A 24,666-nucleotide genomic window follows, 5' to 3' on the forward strand; every position below is an offset into this window, starting at 1 on the left:
GACTAACTTTCCAGTCAACTTTCCATAAAAGTTGCCTCAATTGGAAGACAATTTTTTGCCATTTGGTCAATCAAATAGGTACTAGAAACTTGCCTTACCTTCAAGTACCTTATGTCGTCTGAACGTGCCCATTGTCATCAATTGTCAGTCGTCTGTTCTTTCTTTTTTGAACTGTTGTTGATATGTCAAACAAAATTGTTCAAGTTTCAATGTTACCTTTAGAAATGGCAATTGTTAGAAATTGTTGATATATCAAACTATCAATATTGAAAATAAAAAAAAAGAATATTTTTATAACGTTGAAAAAATAATTAATTGTTTGTAAACAAATAATTTATTTTGACAGTTCAACGTTTTCAGCTCAGCTCCCGAGCTCAATGGTGGATTGGTTTAAAACGTAACTATTTGACGTTTCAACAATTAGTTTGTGAACTATGTGATGACGTGATATTATAACAAACCGTAACAATCTTAACGTTTACTAACAACAATAGTTAACAATTGTTAACAATATTTAGAAAAAGAACAGACATCAGATGTATTAGAAAAATTGTTAACTGTTGTCGTTCTTAAAGTTCGCACAATTTCTACGATTTGTTGAAGTGTAATATAGCTAAGGTTTGTAACATGACTCAGCTCTAGGAGTGTGCTTAAAAGAGTTGAACTGTCAAAGAGAATAGTTTGTTTACAAATAAGCACTATCTAAAAAGTTAATACATTTAAACCTAGGAGTTTTCTTATTAATTTGTTCAATTAAGTTAAAAGCATTTATTACTAAACAACGCAAAATAAGACCAAGGCAGCTAGTTAATTTTTCAAATGTCATTATTTTCAAACTTGGATCTTTACTTGACCATTTTTTACTTGCAGAAAGTACTAAGAACATTTTTTATTTACAAAAACCTCTCGCACAGGTATCAACTTGGTAGAACTTGTCTTTTTAATTGTAAAGATAATGTACTTATTCATTTTCCAATATCACAAGGAACTCTTTTTACGAAATTAATAAACTACAGAGTTATGAAGTTCAGATTGCGGTTGAATATAAAACCATGAACCACTGTCATTTTGACATAAGTAAATATTTGTCTTGGCTAGCTTCGAAGTCGACTATTTAATAAGGTTGCCTTAATTACAAAGCAATTTCGATGACAGCTGACCAATCTGATGTTAGAAAGCTGTCATGTTTTTGAGTCCCTTATGGCTGAATCACAAACACGCTTCAGCTTGACGTTTCCGAGTTCAGCCATAGGAATTCAATGCATGCTATCACAATTGAGCTTCGACCTCACGTTTCGTTTGACAATCGTAAGGAAAAGAACGTAATGTGACTGCAAACGGAAGCTCTAGTTCAATTATCTGAACATTTGCTTTGTCTGACAGCTCAACAGCTGTACAAAAAATGTCAACAAACAAAATATTTGCTCTTTGAAGGGATTAAATAATAGAAGTGTCATTCAAAGCAACCTCGAAGTAGGCCCACAGTAACGCAGACGAAGCCAAAGCTGAACCGTGTTTGTGATTCAGCCATTATATCTTCAGAGCCATCCCAATGATTTTTCTGTTACATAAAGTTCTACATCCATACAAGTGTAAAGCATATGGGAATTTTCTTAGCTTAAGAATTAAAGCGACCTAAACCATGTCTCTTAACGAATCGGGCCCCCTTAAAGACTCTATTTTGATTATCTGCTTAATAGATAATCCGACTTCGGCGATTCTCAAAAACATACACACAATAAACGCCGAATCTGAATACACCACCTCATTTTCATTTCTTCAATAAATTTTTAAATCAATATTTAGATTTGTATATTTTTGTTATTTGGTCGATGGCATTCTATCCACTCACCTTTTTAAAAAGAACTAATCTTTATGGAAATCGTATCAATTAAAAACCAGGAGGTGGGCGTGGAAGCGTAAAGCTTCTTCACTGTAATTAGACTCATTAAAAGTTTTTCATATCTGTAATTTGTAATTTAATTAGCATTGGGTGGTATTTTACTATCTTGTTGGATTTTATTTGATTTTTCCATTTTCAGCGAATGTGTTGCTCCTTGAGGTGCTCGCTCCAGATTCAGATTCAGATACAAATTCAGATACAGATTCGTTGAGAATTATATTATTTTCCCTTTGATTTGACCACCTCCTGAGCAGCAGTTCTTTACAATATTGCTTTCGAGTATTTTTGCTTCGAGAATATATGTAGTTGCATCTTTATACTCGTAGGATGTATATTAAAGAAGCATGTGGTTTCTGTAACCAAACGGCAACGGAATATTATAAAATGTTTAAATGATTTTTTCTTCACTTCGATGTAAACAAATTGAATGTTAATTGGTTAAAATTCTTAATAAACAATTCAGCTTGACTCAAGTGAGCTGTGCTATGCTATTCGGGTGCGCCGCGCTCCGGCCGCTCTCCGGCCGCTTCCTACCACTCGTTCTCGCTTCACTCAACGCTAGCAGGGTGTAATTGAAAAAGCCATAACGCCCGAGACAAAGGTGATTTTTCAAGATTAATTGTTTATCTCGTGTGCGTTAAGGGCTTCTGGTAAGGATGTTATTTTGTTTTGAAAATACGGGCTGAAAGGATTTTCAAAAAGTGAATGGAAATGCAGTACCAATATGAAGTGCATTTAAGAATATCCGGCTTGTGTTTTCTATACTTTTATTGAGTTACTCCAACGACCATGGAAGAGGTGCGCTCTGGATTATTGAAGTTGGAAGTATAACTGAGGATTTGTTTATGCGTACGGATATGTTGATTTGTTGGGCCTCAGATAGGCAATTGATTTGGAAAGATACATTTTCCTGGCTTTGTTAGTCATTGAACTGTGGGTAAGGTAAGAGGGATTATATTAATGACTTGTTTACAGGTTACAGTTAACAGTGTTTCAGGAAGGATAAATTATTATTGAAGAATTGCTTTAAAAGAATGAGAAGTGCGTATGTTTTGAGATATTTATGTGTCATGGTGTGTCATTTTATTGCGTTAATGTCTTAACGAATAAGAAACGATGCAAAAGTGATGACATTTTATTAGATAAACAACCTCTCAACGCATTGAACTCACAACTAAAAAAAGTGAGACTGATGCTAGTGTTGGAGCTCCAAAAACAGCCTACGTCTTAGTACGGCAGCATAAGTTGTCTTTACGTCTAAACCTTTAATTATTAACCTTTTCTTTATAATAAGGACTCACTCAAGAATATTTTCGCTGGAATTATTATGCCAAGGCACAGGGTGAGGTATAGGGAAGACATAGAGGGTTTAAAAGGAGGTGTCGGTGCACATTGGGTTTGAATTCCTAAATATTTTAATAATTAGGAAAAACAGAGCATGCTTAATCATGCTACATTCACGCAGTACAGCTAAAGAACGAATCTCTTTACTTGACAGTACGAGCGAAGTTGAGCTCGAGGCTATACTGATGACATGAGCATCCCTTGAGGAGTGGGTGATTCAACGATGCTTTTATCACCAATTTATTTGAATGCTTTACGTTTAATACTGTCCAAGAGAGTGTGGAGAGCTTTCAATACCTTAAAAGTATCGTTGCATCGAAGCGGAACTGAACACGCTGCAATAATTGGGAAGGTGGAATGAGAGACTTAATTTCAGTCGTTCAGAATACACACCTCCACCAACCCTTTCTTTTGTTTTTGACGCATCTGTATAAAAAAGACTCGTCGTCCAGGAATGCCCTATCCTCTCAGAAAGATCGGGAAGGTATAGAAATCTGGAAATTTCTGTCGAATTGCAGTTTGGGGATGGTGTAGTCTGTGAGCTTTGGAATTGATATTAAATACCTAAGAATTACGGAGTGGCCAATGTTGTTGTTAGTCCACTGCGAAGAAGCATTGAGGCGAATATCAGAGCTTGCATTTATTTGTTTGCTAAATATGTCAAGAAGTTTTAGGCAGAGTAAGGTGTCCAGTGCTGCAGATGGGGTCGCGCAAAGCGATCCGCTAATACATAGGCAAGCTGAACGTTGGACTTTATTTAATTTATTCCAGTTTATTCCTTTGTCTAAAGCAGTCCACCATACTGCCACACCGTACATTAAAATCGGTCTGATTACCGATGTGTATAGCTTATGCGTGATTCTGGGTTGTAAGCAGGAGTATTTTTGGTTGTAAGCCCCATTTATTACTAATAGCTTTTTTGCAAGAAAAGAGAGCTAAAGTAGCTTTTTTTACTCTTTTCTGTACGTTAAAAAAGACACAAAAGCTGGTTAAATAAAGAAAAAGGTTTTTCATTAAAAGCCTTTATTTTGAAAAGTCAGTTTTTTGGGCAACCTTTATTAACATGCATTAACTTTTCACGCTTTAACATCGCATTGACATTTTAAAAAATGTAACTTCCACAATTCGAAAAATTAAATTGCCTTTCAGTCGTTTTGAAGCACCTTTTCAACTGGCATTACGGAAACCAGTTAAAAAATATAAGCCAAACCGTATATCAAATGAAGTCCTTCATAGACGGACAGGTCAGTAACCTATAGACTCTATAATACGAAGGCGTTAGTGGCAATAGATTGGACATACACTTCGAAAAGTTAACGACTGCATTGCAGAGAAAGTAATGCAGTGGAATCCGCTCACACAAGAAGGAAGAAGAACTGGAAGACCGAGAAGCACATGGGCGCAGGACAGTTGACGCGAAATTAGCGTCACTAGCAAGAGTTAGAGGGAGCTGAAACACAATGTCCGGAAACTGCACACGATGGCTCGTAATCATAGTAGAGGCCCTATGCCCCTTAAGTTTTTTCAAACGGACTTAACAGGAGAATACACCTATCCGCGTGGCGTGCTTTCCTATTAGACAGTGCCCGGTTATGACACCTATTATCGAGCTTTTATGCGATCTGCTTAGAGATAGCAAGCACTTTAAATCTAGTGTGTGGTGATGCTGTTCCACCTGGTGTTTGCCTTCGCGGACCGCGTTAGCAATACCTTACAAGTAGCGATTAGTATGCCAGCATTTGCCAAACTTGGTAGAATGGGTTGTACTGTACCGTTCCTGGCGAGTTCATCTGCCTGGAACACGCAATGAATGGGAAGGCAGAATGAGAGACTTAATTTCAGTCATTAAGAGTACGCACCTCAGCCAACCCCTTCTTTTGTTTAAAAGTGGACTGACTCGTCTTTCAGTAATGCCCTATCCTCCCAGAAAGATCTGGAAGGTATGCAAATCTGGAAGTTTTTGTCGAATTACAGTTGGGGGATGGTGTAGTCTGTGTGCTTTGGAATTGATTCTAAATAGAGCTTGCAACTATTTGTTTGCTAAATATATCAAGAGGTGGTAGGTAGAGTAGGATGTCCAGTGCCGCATATGGGTTCGTGCTAAGCGATCCGCTTATACATAAGCAAGCTGAACGTTTGACTCGAAGAAACTATACTGATGACCATTTCTGGAGGCGTGATTTATTCAACGGTGAAATTATCACCAATTAATTTGAATTATTTACGTTTAATATTGTCCAAGAAACTCAAGTAAGTTGCAGGATAACCATCCCAGGAGTGTTATTGACAGCCAGATCAGATGGGGAGAAAAACTTCTTGCATGTCCTTAAGAAACCCCAAAAACCGCATGATCGTGTGTACATATATGATCCTTCCGCAAGAGGTGGTTGGAGATACACTATACCAACACTTAAGAGGTTTTCAGTCTCATTGTTCATTGATGCAAGTTTTCATTGAGATAAACCATCAGATCACCAGTATGAAAACCACACTGCCGGTAATTAAGCAGTCTCCGGTCTTCTGTTACACTTTCTAAATAATTTAAAAATGCTATGAGCTCAGATAAATTTTGTTTATTAATCACACGTATTTTAAAAATTGAGTGAATGATTTTGCCTTTGTTAAATTAGAATTCAGCGTTAAGGAGTAAATTTGGTAAAAAGGAGTCCAATATTTTTGTTATAGTCATTGCAAGGAAAGTTGATATGACTTAACCGATTCTAAGTTAAATAATTCGAAAATTCATATTTAATATTTCACTTCCCAAAAAGAATAGATATACAATTCCTTTAAAGATGGAGAAAGGTTGATGGTTTTAATTTATTCAAAAATAAGTTTAAAAAGAGACGATCCTCACACTAATGTCTCATGTCAGAAATCATATCTTTTAAGTCACAAAAAATTTCTATTGAAAAATTAAAAATATTGAGGTCGTTTTATTTTGTGTTAAATCGATTGTATTCAAATCTGTTCTGATGAAATTAAAATAAAATCTTTTCTTTTTCGGAGTAAAACAAAAAAAAGGAAAAATGGTAAATAATAATGTGGGGAATGTTTTTAAGCTGTGTATTTTAAAGCAATTAAAGACAAAGAAGATTGGATGACAAAGATGAAATGGTTGAAGCCTATGACAATATGTTTGAAACAAAATTTTTAGCAAATTGTGTGCTTCCTTAAAGATGGTAACATTATAGGAGTTATAGAAACGAAATCAAAGAAAAGCGGGTTTCCCGAACTTTACATCTTATAACGAAGGAATGAAAGTTTATGATGCATTTTACACAATGTGTTTACTCCACTTTGACATTTCGAATAAAAACAATTGATTCTTAGGCTTTATATCGTAATATCGTAAACGTAAGACCAATGCTATGCCGAAGCAAAACTTCATCTGTTTTATGTTCGTTCGTGCGTTTATTTTTCATTGTCAGTAATTTTGTGTTAATTGTTGGAAATTGAAGTAAAATAAAAAGTAAGTAATTGAAGTTATTCATTTTTATAAATAATTAATTTAAAACAAATGTGATCCTGTTTTTAATAATTCATTATATTTTTGTTAGAAATCTTGAACCCGGGTTTATGAATCTTAATCACTTATACATATAATTGAAGGAAAAGTCAAGAAGGTCGTCAAGATCATTAAAATCAACTTTATAAATTAACTAATTTAAATGCCCAAAATTTAAAATACGCAACATCTTAAACCCATCGTAAATTATTAGTCATTAACGTTTGAGTAGGTACCTACTTATCAAATATGTTAGTCAACACCTAGGGTTTGAAACTAATAGCTAAACCACAATCACAAGTTTGGTCGTGTCGAATTTGACATACTAAATAGAAACAATGGAATCTTATGAGGCAATCCGAAATGTAACCTCAATCTTTGTGTTCTCTTTAGATTGTTAATATCTTAAGCTCAAGCCCATTATCCGAATAGGATAATGGGCTATTTTGTCGCCCTGTGACAGCTGACAACTATATTGTCATTGCAATTTCGTTTGTTTGTAGCAGCAATGTCTTCACTAGCAGCTGTGTCTTCACTACTTATGTTACATTTATAAATAAAATAAAAGAAATAAATACATTTAAAAAAAAAGGAAGTAAACTTTCAACACCCGTGCGGTTTCCAGCTACATAACGTTTTCCGAATTTTTAGGTCGCGCTTTTTGACACATAATATCGTAAAATATAGTAAAGTCGGTAAGAAGCCTGTCGAAAACCCGATCGACATAACGCGTGGTTGTGGTTGAGGCATAAATTTCGTTTTATAAATTCTTAGGTTGTAGTTTTTGACATGCAAGATCACAATTTTAAGGCCTGGCACATGAACACGAATGGACGAACAAACGTAATTTTACATATTTCAAAATGTCAATTTCAAATAAAAACACATTTAAATTATAAGAAACCAATTAACACTAATGTTAGGATAATAAAATTAGCTTTTTGTTCTCTAAAACAGGAAAATTTTGTAAAAACAGTTTGGTAGTAACGAATTGCAGTGTGGTTGCTACGAACTGTCAAACTCAATTCGGGTTCCACATACCATCCACACTGCAACGAATAAATTGTTCGCGCGCAACTTAACTTCACTCTTCTTTTGTTTTTGTGTGAAAGATCATGCCTGAGGAAAATATGAAGAGGAGGGTAATTAAATTCGTAATCGCCGCTGTCTGCGAATAGAAATAAAGCTCATGTGAAAGAAAAGTCAAAATATGCCAGCATTTAGTTTGCAGTTAGTAGCTCGTAGCTCATGTGAAAGATGCTTTAAAACTCACTATTTCTCACTCCGAGGTAAAAACCTTGTTTTATTGGGCTATTTTTAAAGTTGTCCCAATTTCTGGTATATATACAAACGTTATAAACTTAATCCAGAATGTTGCCACCAAAGAAATACAAGAAAACATTTAAATTCCTTCAAGACAAAACTGATACAATAATGTTCAATAAATGTGGATGAAATCAAACAAATATATCAATAGCATGTTGTTAAATGGTTTGTTTATTTTTACAAAATAAGAACCCACACTTCTTGTGTGCTCCCGAATCACCATAAAAAAGGAAACATTAATTGGAAACAAAAAATTATTGTTTATCAATCTTTCACCACATTTCTAATCTTCCTAAACAAAACATAAAGAACAAAAACTAAACAATAAATTCCTTTAAAACAATATGACATCGACGCCGCACGCTTAATCTTCACGCAGGCATAAAATACCACTTTTTAGAAATAAAAAATGTCTGTTTACAATAAATATCCTTTGCCCGATAAGATCATAGAATATTCAAATTCAAATCAAACAGTAGCAGGAAGGAAATGAAACAAAGCCTTTGACAGAAAGTGTTCTTCTGCGAGAAATGACACCTCCCAGCTGTTGGCGTTGCGTATGCATACAAACTGATCTATTCAGGAGCCACAGGCTAAGGCACCACATACATATCTGCTAGAAAACATTATTTCGGTTCTCAAAAAGAATCAATCCAATTTTGATTATTTTCTTAATCAAGCGGGAAACAATAGGCAAGCAGAAAGAATAACCCAGCCGTTGAAAGATAAAAGTGAAAATTTGGATCGAATTAACAAATAATAATATTCGAATATAATTCATCTTCGATATTAAGTATTAAGTGATCAAAGAAACGACACGAATATGAATATGAATCAGACAACATTTCACACATTTTCCATTTTCCATTTCCATTGTTTTTCAAAGAGATATTGATCCAGATTCGAATAGAAAAATATGTGTTTATAAAGATCCGTTTGATTATATACGTAGAATATTTTTGTTTGATTATCGAGAAATCGAAAAAGATTTTTGGTCCATCGATAAAGTGGCTGCCAATAAATTATTACTTTTAATATGTTTTCTTTCTAAACTTACTTTGTGCGTTAAGATATAATATTTGTATAATGAATGTGTGGCAAAGTAAACTTAAAATTATTAAGATTTTAAATATATAAAGTTCGAATAAAGCATCTTGTATTTATACAATTATTCTTTTGGCGTCTATAACTTCCTCAAAAATGTATACAATTCCTTGTAAGATGGAGAGGAGGATTATTGGTTTTATTTTATGAGTCAAAAATAATTTTAAAAAGATACTGAGATGGGATCCACATTGATAATTTTCCATTGATTGATCAGGCAGACGTCAAAACCATTGGGCAGGTTCAGATGACATAAAAGACTTGAAAGTTAGGCAAGTTTCTAGTATCTGATTGGCCAGCTGCCAAAAAATTACCATCCTCTACCAAGTCTACAAAGTTGGGAGTTGCAATCAATAGATCCGTTTAATTGTATTGGCATTGTTTATTTTCAAGAACTGTCACTTTTTAGACCTGTTCGGATGCCAGTGTGTTATTAGAAATGGAATTAATAATTTACTTGTTAGTAAAACGAAAGAAAATTTTAAAACTTTGGAGTCCCTTAGTAATTTGCTAAATACTTAGTACATTGTTTGGCCTAATAAATTGGTCGCTACTATGGATTTAGTTTTTAGGGACCTTAAAATGACGGAAAATGTCAACATTTTAAATTTGACAAATCAGACCGATTATTAACTTCAAATAGGAAGTTATTGTAATGGGTCCGATTTGTCAAATTGAAAATTTTGACATTCTCAACGTTTCAAGGTCCCTAGAGTCGAAATAAAAGATTTTTAGAAAGATGTCTGTGCGTGCGTGTGTACGTACGTTTGTACGTTCGCGACGTTTTTTTCGTCCTCGATAGCTCAACAACCAGAAGAGATATCGACTTCAAATAAATTTTGTTATACAGATAATAAGGCAGAAAGATGCAGAAATGGCTCTCAAGAAAATTGCGTGGGTGTTTTTTTTACCATAGCAGTTTTAAAAAAAGGTGAAATTTTTGGTTAACCCTAAATATCTTACGAACCAAAAACGCTAGAGACTTGAATTAAATTTTATATAATTTATTGTAACGTGATATTAAAGGAATATATTTTTTGAAAAAAATCCATTTAACGGTTTTTTTTATAAATCAAAAAAAAACTGAAAACAAATTTGTCACCTTTAAAATTTTACGATAATATGATTTCATCTCCAAAACAATTTTGTGCAACGAAGAACAATGTTTTTGACATCTCATAAAATTTTGAGAAAAATCGAATTGACAGTTTTTTTTATAAAAAATAAAAATCTAAAAAAAACATTACTCAAAGTTATAAAAATTGAATATCGACTCAAATATCAATTCAAAAATTGAGATTAAGGCTTCAAACTAATTGAATCTTATAAGAAATATTGTTTTCAACATTCCGAAATATTTTGGAAAAAATCGAATTGACAGTTTTTTTTACAAAAAATAAAAACCTAAAAAAATTAATAAAAGTTGGTAAAAATTGATTTTCGACTCAAATATGTTTTTAAAACTTTGAGATATTGGCTTTAAACTACTTTTATCTTTCAAAAAATATTGTTGTTAACATTCAGTAAAATTTTGAAAAAATTCTAATTGACAGTTATTTGTACAAAAAATTAAAAACTTAAAAAACATAAACAAAAGTTGGTAAAAATAGATTTTCGACTCAAATACATTTTCAAAAATTTGAAATATTGGCTTCAAACTTATTTTATTTCACAGAAAATATTGTTTTCGATTTTCAGTAATTTTTATATAAAAATCCAACAGTCCGTTTTTTCATAAAAAATTAAATGTACAAAAAATAGTACGCAAATTTGGTAAAAATTGATTCGAGTAAATATGGACAAAGTTTTAAGCAAGACAAATCGACAGACGGGATGGGAAGTTATCAGTGTGGGTCGCATCCCAGCCTCTTTTTTTTCAACATTAACTTCAAGCAACATTATGCTGGCCTATTGTTTTTTTTTAATGAAAAAACTTGATTAAATAGAAACTTAAATATTGCAATCTTTTAGGAAAAGAATTTTTAATTTTATAAGTGACAGCAAAAGCGAATAATTTATTTGAAGTTCTATCAAATTTGACACTTTTCACAAATCAGCCCAAAGAAATTTCTTGGGCTAAAATTCGTTGGTTGGGGAAATATTTTACCCTCTCGTAAGCGCTCTATTTTACGAAAAACTACGAAATTGTTGAGTGCGCGAACAGGATTTAGTTGAATTTCGTAATTTTTCGTTAAATTGGGCTGTTTTAGGAAGGTAGGCCAACGGGCCTATAATTGGCAATTTAGAGTGAAAAAAGAAGCAGAACTTAAGAGAAAAAACAAGAAGACGAATTTTGCAAGACAAATATTGGATTTAAATGACACAATGTAAGTGTGTGAAAATTATGTAGAATTGTTCTGATAAATAAAGTAAATTCTTGATTTCCTCTTTTAAGCTTTCATTGTATTTTAAGATAAGGTAAAGACGCTTTTTTAAGGGAAATAGAACAGTTTATAATACCTTCAATTCAAAAACTTGATGAACCCTCGGATTCCTAGCAGAAGGAAGCTATCAAAGATTGAATGCGTTCAATAAATCGAGCAAAGCGAAATACAGAACATCTATTTGCATGTTCGAATATCCAATTCACAATAACGAATTGTGGAACACCCAAATTCACTTTCGCAAAGCGTATTAACAATAAGTGAAATGCAGAACATGGGCATCAAAACGCGAATTTAAACTCGCCTTCGATCTCAACAGCTGAACTTTACACACATTAAGCACTATTTACATGAGTACGACCAACGAATGAACGGATATTCGTCGATTTTGACATTTCTTTCACATGAGAGTTTTTAATTCGTCGTGAATGAAGTTTGACTTTGACAATTTCTTTTTATTATAAATCAAATTTTGTTTATATTTTTAGCCATATTTTTTTCAAAGAGCCACAGTCGAACACCACTCACCACCAAATCCAAACCAAGAATGATTTTTTTAGGTTAAGTAGGCGCGATTATTTTATTCGTTGCGAATGTGGATAATGTGGAACGCGAATAAAGTTTGACAGTTCGTATCAACTACAATTTTTTTCGCGACGAATAAATTTGTTTTTTTTTAAATTAAATAGAAACTATATTCTATCATTTTGTTAAGAATTCGTGTGGAAATATATCTTCAAACGTATATAAATTCACATATTGTAATTCATTCCTCGTTCGTTGGTCGAGTTCATGTGAATACTGCTTTAGACTGAGGAATATCTTGCACTAAGTTATGGAAGTTATGGAAGTATTTGCTTAAAAGCTACAGTTGACTAAATTTTAACTCCTATGAGGCTCGGAAAACCGACGTTCGTAAGCCAATGTAACCAAGGAGAGTGATATTTTGGTGTGAGTTGTGGAAGGATGGCATCATGTGGTCATTTTTCTCCGAAAATGAAGTTTAAGTCAACGTTTGAGTTACAGACTTATTTTTACTTCAATTAAAAGATGGTACACCATGACATTCAGAACACACCTAAGTGACTTACAACTCTCAACCATTCCTCTGTCATACGTATGTTAAGGATGGAGGGGGCCTACAGTTTATATACTGAATCAGTTTGAAGAGGTCATGAAAACATCATATCCGAGAACGTTGTGCAGTATTAGAAAAGCACAAGATAGCTTTATAGCGCCCTGGTTTGATCTAGATTGTAAAAAGGACAGGAAATTATCATTTGGATGTTTAAGAGCTTATCGTCGCTCAAGCGATGGTCAATTTAAAGGACAATATCTTCAAGTAAACACCTATTACAAGACCTTGTATTTCCAAAAATAAAATACTTTGAGACAGAAACTAGTCTTCTGGTAGTTAATGAACAATTTGATTGTAAAACCTTCAAAATTCATCCCAAGTCGAGCGCCTTGCTTTTTGCAGACCATTTCAAAAATTTGCTTAACCCAATTCATGAAGGAAACAACTTTTATTTTGCACATCCGGGTATTTATAATGAAGTTTTGAACACTGATATAACCAACGAAGAAGTAGATGCAGCAATGAACAAAATGAAGGATAGAAAAGCAACAGGCTCCAATGGCATACCAGCGGACTTTTTTAACTATGGAACCGTTGAGTTAACAAGCAAGCTTACTGCGGTTTACAACGCACTGTTGGGAACAGGTATGATTCCTCAAGAATTTAGGTAATCAATCATTTTTCCGATACACAAAAAAGGAAACTGGTCTGAGATGTCGAACTATCGAGAAATATCTTTTTTGAATTCGTGTTATAAAATATTTACAGCTGTTCTGCAAACACGGATCAATAAATGGATTGAAGAAAATAAGGTGTTGAAAGAATATCAGGCAGGCTTTAGATCCGGTTACTCAACAATCGATCATATCTTTGTTCTGTTATACGCGTTTTTCGTGGATTTTAAGTCTGCATATTTGACACGGTGAATAGGCAAGCTCTTTTCTATAAGCTCTTTGGTATGGGAATGTCATTAAAATTTGTAAAAGTCCTGCAAAGCCTGTATATGGATACTAATTCAGCAGTTTGAAATGGTACAGAAAGGTCGGATTGGTTCAGAACTGAATCTGGCGTTAGACAAGGTTGTACGATGAGTCCAAGCCTATTCGCGCTATTTATCGAAGACATAGCCTACCGCCTAAACAGGGGGAGATAGACCCCCCCACCCTAGTAAAAAATGCTTGTTTTTAACTGTTCTATACAAATCCGTCATCAAACTTTGTCGCCAAAGTTATCGTACTCTTCCCTAGCCGATTTCTTAGCTGCTGGTATCGAACACGCTGGAGAATTAATTAAAGCACTCTTGTTTGCGGATGATTTTGCGGTTCTCACGTCATCTCCAGAATCACTACATCTTATGAAAATCCGAATTTGTAAGTACTGTAAAGTATGGAACCTAATAGTTAACATGGAAAAGTCCAAGATCATGATTTTCAAGATCGGAGGATGTAGAAACTGCCTTAATGATAAATTTAACTACAATGGTGGGTATATAGAGATTTTTAAAGAGTTCAAATACCTTGAAGTGATTTAAATATGGAAACGCTTCTGAGAGAAATGCTTACAAGTGCAAAAGCCGATATCAGCGCATCTTGGAGCAGGTGTTTCTCAAACAAAAATTTCGCACACAGCACTAAGTACACTTTTTTTAAGGCAGTAGCAGAATCAATCTTGTTCTATGCAGCTCAAGTTTGAGGAGCGAAGCAATATGAAGATATGGACAAATTGTTACGCTTCTACGTTCAAAGGATCTTCCGGCTGCCACCAAATACGTCGAACTATATAGTTATGTTGGAAACGGGACTGCAGCTTTGCTAGGGAGAGTGACATAGACCTTAGCATAGATAACTTTGATTTCAATCAATGGAAAGAATCACTGTACCACCTAACTGCAAAAGTGGATGATATTTTATGGGGAGTTGCTTTAATCAAGCAACTGGGTCTCTGCACAGAGCAATTTACAGTCAACTTAATCACAATTGGGAGGCGAAGAACTATTTCCGGGATAAATACAGCGTAGAGGAGATTTCGATGATGGTGAAGCTGCGTGGCGAACTCGTACCTCTTAACTTCATTCCACATAGACAGGATTTACCAATATTATGCTCCTTATGTAATCTACAAGTGAGGGAAGATGTGTTTCACTTCATGGGTAAATGTACAATTCTTAAAGACATCAGGAGAAATGTTCTTGGAACGGGTTTTTAGAAAGAAAATGAAATTGTATCATTGTACTGCCCGTAGTAGTAGTACCCGTGACAAGATGGTTAGTGCGATGGAGTGTTATACGAGAGGTCTTGGGTTCGATCAATGCCTATGCCACCTAAAGTTTTCTGCACGGGTACTGCCTCTTGCAAGGAATTGGCAAATTTTCCAGGAGTAATTCTTTTCATGAAATTAGCCGTCCGGATTCGGCACATAAACTATAGGTCCCCTCCATTTCCGACAACAAGACTCGCACACAGGAATGGTTGAGAGTTGTAAGTCACTAGGCCCAAGTTCTCAACGGACTGTTCCGCCATCCAATTTGTATCATTGTACTGCAAACTGGCTCTTAATTATAGGGGGAGAATTTAAGACGAGCAATAAAAATGTACCTATCTAGTGAATCAGTAAGGCTGATTTGAGTAGCACGAAAGGATTGAAAAAGGCGTTATCTAAGAGCTGACTGTTTGAAATAATTACAATTCTTGACAAAAACTATATAAATTGTTTAAGAAGATATTATTAAAATTTTTATTAGTAAACCTATAATCTAAAATTTGTTTTGTTACCATCTTCTCACCTTCATCTGTTCCATTGTTTAATGCTCTAATTGGAGTGGGCCTAACAACTGATCTTATATCCATACTAGATGGCAAATTGACTCCTCTCTCGTGGTGACTTCGACTCGCTTGTTGCAGATGTTTCTGCAGATGATAGTTGCCCATTAATATATTATGACCATTAACATAATATTTACAACAATCATACTGTCCAGTACTCCCGGCGGCGGTGGATGCTGGGGCGACGGTATAACTATTATTATTATTTGAAGTTATCACAATCCGTTGACTATGGTCAATTGTACTATCTCCACAATCTGCACTCAAAAGTCTATCTACACTAAAATTCAATTTGATTTTCGTTTCGACTCCAGCTTCAGTCTTCAGCTTTACACATTCCCTCATGCTCATATTCGTCACATGATCACTCTTGGGATTCGGATGCATGTCAGAATCCTCAATGTCTTCCTGATGTGACAGGACACCTATGAACAAAGTCTGACCACTCTCTTTAGTCACCATTATCTCGTCATCTAAATGCTGATCATGTGATGAATAGTGAATCTCGTCTGAAGCTCTTAGCTTTCGTGCGGTTGTGTCCTGGAGTTGTGGTTTTGGTGGATTGATTACTTGCATTGGCGCATAATCCATTGCAGCAACATCACTTTAAATGCGTATGAATCTGAAATATTTTTAGAGAACAGGATGTGATTAATTAATGGAGTGTTGTTAACATGCTATATTTGTTGTTGTTTATAATAAATCAATAAAAACATCGATTAGGCCGAGCCTGGAGGAAATCAATCATTTAAAGGAGTATTATTAATCACTCAACTACTCAACTAGGTTGGTGATATGATAAGTCTTATTTTTGTTCGTATGTTTTTTTTTGTTTTGTTTTATGAGAATGAAAGTGCTTAAATGAATTATGTACATATATGTTAACCGTTATTTATAAGGACAAGGAGATTTATTAGTATCTACTCGAATCGTTTTTTAAGGTTCCCAAATTGAAATCACTCTTATAACGTTGGGAGTCAGTTGAAAATGAAATAAGTCTGAACAATTAAATCGTAAAGAAGTCCTAAAAAGCTAAATAAACAAGAAGGTTCATTTTGTGTCATCTGGCTATTAGTGCAGTTGTCACTTTTGAAGCTGTCATTCTTTTGACATTTGACAAAAGTAAGCAATTACTTTAAAAACGTACACTACATGCTTCAACAACATTTGAAATTGTTAAATGTGACATAAAACAAAAGGATTTTCGTTCCATAGACGTGGAACACCCGTATATTTAGCGGGTATTTAGTTTCAAGGTCCAAAGAATCTTAATCAAAGGTATGTTCGGGATATCTCAAGAAAAAATCAGAGAGGCATTTTGAATCAGTTAGAAGTTCCTTCCGCCATCTAACGTTTTTTCAACTAGTGAATATTCGTGAATGGTAACACTTAGCTCATGTCTCATTTGACAGATAATTTATCCTTCCGCTGAACGAATATGGTTGTTTATACGCTTGAACAACGCTTTTTTGCAAAGAAATCATCAGATGATATTCGTTTTGATCTTGGAGGGTATGTCAACATTGTCGAATTTGGGGCAAAGAAAACCCGATGGCATACATTGAAAAGCCGATACACCCAAAGCTAGTCACTGTTTGGTGCGGATTTTGGGACATTTTTTCGAAAATGAGTAAGAAGTGTCAGTTACATTCAATTTCTATCGTTATCGAGCCATGTTGAACGAATTTGTGTTCATTTGGTTTCAGCAGGATGGTGCTACGTGACACACAGCCGATGCTACACTCGATTTTTTTATAGCATTTACAAAAAAAGTTATTTTGTGAAGTGATACCAAATTGGTGCAAGTTTTTAAGAAAAATTGAATTTAAAAAAAAGAAACTACAAATATACTCCTAAAAGTTGGTAAAAGTTGATTGGTTCGGACATCTTGGCAATAATTAAGGATATTGCTTTCAAACTAATTTTATCTAAAAAAAATGTTTTAACATTTAGTAAAATTTGTAGAAATTTTTTAATAAAAAATGAAAATCTTTATTAAATATTAACAAAATTGGTAAAAACAGATTTTCGACTCGAATATCTCAAAAATAAATAAAGGCATTGACTTTGAAATTATGCTTTTCTAAGTAAAACATTGTTTTTGAAAATTTTTTCTTATAAAAACCAAATTGATATTTATTTATAAGAAATAAAAACATTCAAAAAATGCTACCAAAAGTTGGTAAGAACTAGTTTTTGACTAAAACTCTCGGCAAAAAGAAAAGTTATTAAAATCAAAGTTATTTCATCATATACAAAGTATTGCTGTAACTTTTGGAATTGACAACTTTTTTTACAAAACACGAAAATCTACTTTAACAACAAAAACAACTAATTATAAGAAATGGATTTCGACTCAAGTATTAAGAGAAAATGGGTTTAACGGTTAATGAGGCCAAAAAAAAGTACATGCTGTCGTCAAGAAAGGACATACAACACGGACGTCTTGGTTAAAACGTCACCATCGACAGACGTAACTTTGAGGTAGTCAAGGACTTCGTCTACCTGGGCTCCGTTGTAAGCGCAGAAAACAACACCAGCGCTGAGATCAAACGAAGAATAACTCTTGCTAATCGCTGTTTCTTTGGACTAAGAAAGCAATTGAGTGGTAAAGTCCTCTCTCGAGGGACCAAAGTGTTGCTATATAAGACCCTTATCATCCCCGTCCTGCTATACGGTGCAGAAGCCTGGACTATGACAAAAGCGGATGAAAGCACCTTGGGTCGGTTCGAGAGAAAAGTTCTTCGTGTGATCTACGGTCCCGTATGCATCGAAGGGGAGTGGAGGAGAAGATGGAACGACGAACTGTACGGGCTGTACAGCGACGCAGAATTAGCCAGAAGGGAAAAAGTCCATCGGCTAAGATGGCTGGGTCACGTAGAGCGCATGGTAACCAATGCTCCGGCCCGGAAAGTCTTCGAATCCACAACCACAGGACAGCACAGTAGAGGAAGACCGCGGATCAGGTGGGGCGCACCAGTGGAAAGCGACCTTAGCCAACGTGGGGCTCGAAACTGGAGACATCTAGCTAGGGAACGAGCTCGAGCTAGATGGAGAAGTTTGTTGGGTGAGGCCCTAGTTCACACAGGACTTTAGCGCTACCTTAAGTAGGTAAGTAAGTATTATGAGAATTAAGAAAGAAATTGACTTCAAACTTTATATATCTTACACAAAATTTTGTTATTAATATTTTATTAAGCTTTTTATTTTTTTAAGAAAGACAAACAGAAATGGGAAATCAGTGTGAGTCGCATCCAAGCCTCTTCTTCATTACAAAACGAAACCTTTTATTAGAAAGTCTTGTAAAATACATGTTTAAAGACTAAAATCTTTAGTTAATTCGTGCTGAAACCGTTTGAACCGTATTGAAAGGAACGACTTTTTTCAGATTTTTTTTTAATTTTAAAAGATGAATGCATTTAATTACCCTTCACAATTAGACAATTCCTATGATAAAGAGATTCCATTTTTAAAATCGATTCATTCAAACCTCTGCTGACACACATATTTGAACCCCCTAAAGCAAAATGTTCGAATTTCCTTCAAACAGATTTAAAGCTAATTATGTTCAAACGGTTGACATAAATAATTTGATTTATACAATTGATAAAAGAACAAACTCGCCGATTTTTTCAAATTAATTCTACTCTAAAAGTAACAAAAAATCAAGGTTCTTTATAGAAATATATTTTTTTACTTTCAAACTTATTAGTTATCCATAATTTCCGACCTCGAGTGCCAAATGCAACTTGATGAAAAATAAGGAAAATTGCAAAACTACTTACTTTTACTTTAATAAAAAGATTAGATTGTCTGTAGATTTATGTAGTTATAACGATTTTTCTTAGCTAATCTGGCAATACTTTTTTTAAGTATTGGTCTATTTGACAGCTGTCAGTTGATTTATGATTATTTTGTTTTGCAAGTTTTTATCAAATAGAGTTACTTTTGAAATCGTGTATGATTAGGGGCCAGTTATAGCTATCATTGAAATCGATCCGGAAACGTTTTTGAATTAGAAATGAAAATTATATATTGATCGATCGGAAATCACAAAAAGAATTTTTTTTGAATAGCAAAATTGTGATTGCGCATTGATTTTTCTCTAAAAATGTATTTTTCTATTTTCCGGATGGAAATTCATTTTCCTGAACAACTAATACTTTTATGTTCAAAAGTGAAACGAATCGTTCCACTGATTTGTGTCTCAATTTCACACAATTCTTATGACAGATTTCTGTCAGACATTTTTTTTCAATGACAGAAACTTTTAATGATAGCTATAAACGACCTGTCAAGAAAATTTCAATGTTTGTTTTTAATGATGAAAACCAATGATAGCTACATATAACTGGCACCTTAAAAGGATAGTTCGGGTCTCTCAACATGCAAATACAGCCAACCAAACAATCAATAAACTGAAGGAAACTTTTGGTTAGCATCATCGTGGTGGTTCTGATACGTGACCTCCAAGATCTTTCAATTTAACTGCTGGACTATTTTTTGTAGGGTCATATTTTATCTACGGAGGCAAGCCCCAGACGATTGACGCCTTAAAAGACAATATTCGGCGTATTTTAAAACTTCAAAAAAAAAAAATCAAATGGGGTGGCGCAACAGTCCGTTGTGAACCAGGGCCTAGTGACTTACAACTCTCAACCATTCCTATGTGCGAGTACTGTTGTCAGGAATGGAAGGGACCTACAATTTAAGGCCGAATCCAAACGGCTAATTTGAGAAAGCACTTTTTCATGACAAGAATTACTCTTGAAGGATTTGTCAATTCCTCGCAAGAGGCAGTACCCGCGAAAATTATTATTTTTTTTTTTAAATTAAGCTGGCACAGGCAGTGATTGAACACAAGACCCCTTGCATAACAGTTCAACGCACTAACCATTTTAAAACTTAATGTGAAATATATTCAATCAGATACATGTTTTAACGGTACGAAACGCTATTATACCAATTTTTAATGGACCTTAGGCCGTAAAGCTATTTAGAATTCATAATTCAAAAGTCTATGGGCTTCTACTTGTATGCATTAGAAAGAAACTATTCTTTCCTGAAAGAGTTGGAAACTACTTTTGTATAGTTGGGTAGCCTTTCATCCGAGCAGGAAAAGGACCTTATTTAAAATCCCTGTAGACCAATTTTTTTGCAGATATGTATGTTTCTGGAGGGACGAAATACTGTACGGGTCATAATATTGTATTTAAAACACTGTTTGTCAAACTCCTGTATTACAAAATTCTCCATGAACCAAATTCAGTAACGTAAACATTTTGTAGAACAAAAAGCTTTTAATAGCCTGAAAAGGAAAAAAGCGGTTTGAAAAGTAAAACAGTGCGCACTATTTTACTTTGTCAAACGATTTTTCTTTTTCAATATTCTTTAAATAAATTTAAATTTCTCGTATTCCTTAAAAACTCTTGGTTTTCAAGTTTTAAATGACTTTTTCATGAAGATATCAATATTTTGACTTTTTGTTTTTCTGTAAGGTATATCAGATCAAGAGCTGGTTTTCTTTCTACAGATAGTAAAGAAGCAGGGAGTAGTGATGTAAAATTCTCAACCATTCCTGTGTGCGGGTAATTTTGCCAGGGACCGAGAAGGCCTACAGTTTTAAGACGAATCCGCATGGCTGATTTGAGAAAGCACTTTTTATGACAAGATTAACTAATGGAGGATGTGTCAATTCCTCATAAGAGGCAGTACCCGTGGAAAAAATATTTAGATGGCACAGGCATGGATTGAACCCAAGACCTCTGTCATGACAGTCCTACGCTACGCACTAACCGTCACTCCACGGGTATCTACTACGGTTGTTGCAGTTAAGTAGTTGAAGCTTAAACCTCTCGACTGGAATGTATTCAAATATTTCTTTAAGGCCCTGGGGCCACTTCCCTGGAATAAGTGGCAAACGTTTCTTTTTATAAAAAAAAAGCGTAATTTTAGGCCATACAATACCCTTTATAAATAATAACAAAAAACAGAAAGTTTTCAATAAGAAGTAATACAAAACCTTAATAGTTGAAGTTAGTCCACGTTGGTTTATGTCTACCATGTTAGAAGATAGGGGCAACATTTTTTTTAAAGTGAGATGACATATAAAACCAATGATATTAAAACAAACGGCAACACCCACATTTTTCTAATAAAACTTGTTTATACTTATTCTTGGGCGGTCTTTCTATAAATAAGTTACTTCTTTTCAAATTTCGCGAAAACAGTATTAAAAAAATTAAAATTAAATTAAAAATTAAAAAAAAACATTGGCACACAATTTAAAACCATTAACTAAAATGTTAAAGCTAATTTTAGCAATTTACTACCCTTAAAAGATGATTGACCTAATTTTAAGCGATTTTAACACCTTAGGCTACGTTCAGACGGCTACTTTGCGATTCGATTTTTTCACGTTTGCGGTTTTATCGAAGACGAGATGGCGTTTCACATGAGAAATATACGATTCTATTTTTTTACGTACGGGTTTTGAGGCGTGGCACGGGACACAGCACTGTCGTGTCGGCAGTCAACCGACCATCGTCATCATGGATCCACGTATTCCACTTATTTTGTATTGGTATAGAAATGTTAATAAGAACGGTTAGTACGTCGAAGATTCTGGGTACATCCTCTTTAAGAGAATGGTCCACAGTTTAAAAAATGTTTTGAAAAATGTTACCTAAGCCTGAGAAATGACGAACAAAAATTTTATAATTATTTTAGTATGTCGATGGCTAGTTTTGACAATCTATTATTAAGACTTCCATCTTGAATTGCTTAAAAATAATAATAATTTGAAAATCGAAAACAACGTTGAACGTAATGAACGAATTCGATGAAATTTTGATAGTGTGACCGACACAATATAAAGATAAGCGCTACTAATCATGTATGCGATAAAAATAATTTCGAAATTTATCGAAAGTATTACAAGTTATTATATATATTATATTATATTAGTTACAAGTTCGTACGGTAAAAAATTATTTCACGAATAGGGGATTTTCCCGCATGGGCTTCGTGTGAACGTACAAATGTAACACTCGCTGCCACTGATCTATTCGATAAAATCCCGTATACAGTATAGGAGAAAAATATGGTCGTCTGAACGTAGCCTTACGATCTCTAAACAATTTGCTAAAGTTGAATTCACGGAATGACTATTGTAACTTTTAGCAATTGCTGAATCCATATGACATCTGTACAATTATTCTGCTAAGAGCAGCGGATGGAATGGTTCAGTCAATAGTTAAGAATTACAATAAATAGGTCTGTTTAAACTTATTTGCTTTGTTTATTTCCACGAACTGTCACTTCAAAGACATGTTTGGATACTCGTTTTTTAATAAACGATAGTTAGAAATTAAGTAGTTAGGAAAACCAAAAAAATCTGATTTACAATTAGGACTCCCTTAGTTAATTACTTATTAATTAACCTTTGAAATATGTTGATTACAATTTGGTAAAACTATTTTTATAGCTGAAAACTACTATAGCCTTACCTCCGATCAGAAAAAACGGCCTTATTTCAAATCCCGGTAAATACCATTTTTTCGGAGGTTTTAGTGGAGGGTTGGGTTCGAAATACTTAATAGCTCATTATATTGTACTTAAAAAACTGTACGTCAATTGTGTATGAACGAAATTCTGCATCGTCAGAATTATGTGAACATATTTCAAAATGCTGTTGATATTTGTTGGTTTTGATTTTTCAAATTCAGACATTTTACAGCATTTTCAAGTACAACATTTTTAAAACAAAATATTTCTTAAAATATCATAACAAATTTTCTTTGCAAATCAAATTAGGACAATGACATGTATCAATATTCTTTGAATAAATGTGAATTTCTCGTGTTCCTTTAAAATGTTTAGGTTTCAAGTTTTAAGTGACTCTTTTCATGAAAATATCAATACTTTGACTTTTTGATTCTCTTTCCTTTTATAATTAGCGAACATTTATAGGGTTTTGTATATCTTTAATGTGCCAAAGACACAGTGTGACCATTCGGAAAAGAGGGAAGGGTTGAATAGGAGGTGTCGGTGTACATTGATTTTAAATTTCTGAACATTGCAATGACAGGAAAAGATAGAGCGTGGCAAGGCGTTCCACATTCGTAGGACGGCTAAAAAAACAATCTCTATAATTCATAGCACGGCCGAAGTTGCTGAAGCATAGTCCGTTAAAATAACGGTAAAAAAGGGTGTAGATTGTAGCCAGATCAGATGTAGAGAAAAATTTCTTGCAACTTCTCAAAAAACCTAGACATCTTGCGGCATTTTATGTGATCGCTCCACAAAAGGTGGTTACTGATGAAAATTCCGAGGATGTCAAGATTTTACGTTTCGTTGATGCAAGTGCCACTCATAGATAGTGGCAAATAGGGTTTATCTCGCTTTAACAATACAAGACAGCGTTTTCGAAGCATTAAATTTTACACGATTTTTTATTCCCCATTATACAATGCAGGTCAGAATTTATTCAAGAGGAGGGTTGTGAGTCTGATACCGAATATGAAAAACTAAGAGTTCTATCGTCAGCGAAACAATGTATTGGATTAGAACAGACAGGAGATCATTTATAAAAATGAGGAAGAGCGTCGGAGACAACACGGAGCCCTGGGGCACACCAGGTTTTTCTTTAAGATAGTGTTTTTGCTAATATTTATAATATTAGTTGTATTCATTTATTGTTTGATAGTGTGCATCGTCTTCTTTTTGGCTTTTGATTGAATTCTGATACAACATTTCTTTTGGTTCTCAAAAACTAAAGACTAGTAGGTACATTACTCCAAGTGTTGGTTTCTCTTACAGATAGTTAAGAAACAGTACTATTAAAAAGATACCTTGTAGGGATACAATATTTTGCGATGAGACATTCAGTAGTACAGTATTTGACATACAGTCCTATGTTCAAACAACATTTTGGTATAAAGTATTTTAAGTTTACAATGTTTTGAAATACAAAGTTTAAGCCAGAGAGAACAATGACCAAACAGTATCACACAAACTTTTGATAACACAGAATTCTGGAGTTAAATAAATAATTTAGGTGGCGCAGCAATCCATGAAGAACTAGGGCCTAGTGATTTACAACACTCAACCATTCCTGCGTGCTAGTAATGTTTTCAGACATGGTATGGACCTGCAGATTATATGCCGAATCCGAACGGTTTATTTAGGAAAGCACT

At 34.2% G+C, this 24,666-nt stretch overlaps 1 protein-coding gene across 1 annotated transcript in view; it reads right to left on the reverse strand.

Annotated features, from left to right (window-relative positions):
- LOC129940378 (homeobox protein H2.0-like) overlaps nucleotides 1-16,087 on the reverse strand; it is a 30,345-nt gene extending 14,258 nt beyond the window's left edge. The window contains exon 1 of the mRNA XM_056048694.1: nucleotides 15,430-16,087. Within this exon, the coding sequence (XP_055904669.1) occupies nucleotides 15,430-16,060 (631 nt within the window). The 5' untranslated portion in view covers nucleotides 16,061-16,087. The remainder of the gene's footprint in view (nucleotides 1-15,429) is intronic.
- Nucleotides 16,088-24,666: the final 8,579 nt, after the last annotated feature.

The sequence above is a fragment of the Eupeodes corollae genome, chromosome 1 (assembly GCF_945859685.1).
Source record: "Eupeodes corollae chromosome 1, idEupCoro1.1, whole genome shotgun sequence".
Classification (NCBI taxonomy): Eukaryota; Metazoa; Arthropoda; class Insecta; order Diptera; family Syrphidae; genus Eupeodes; species Eupeodes corollae.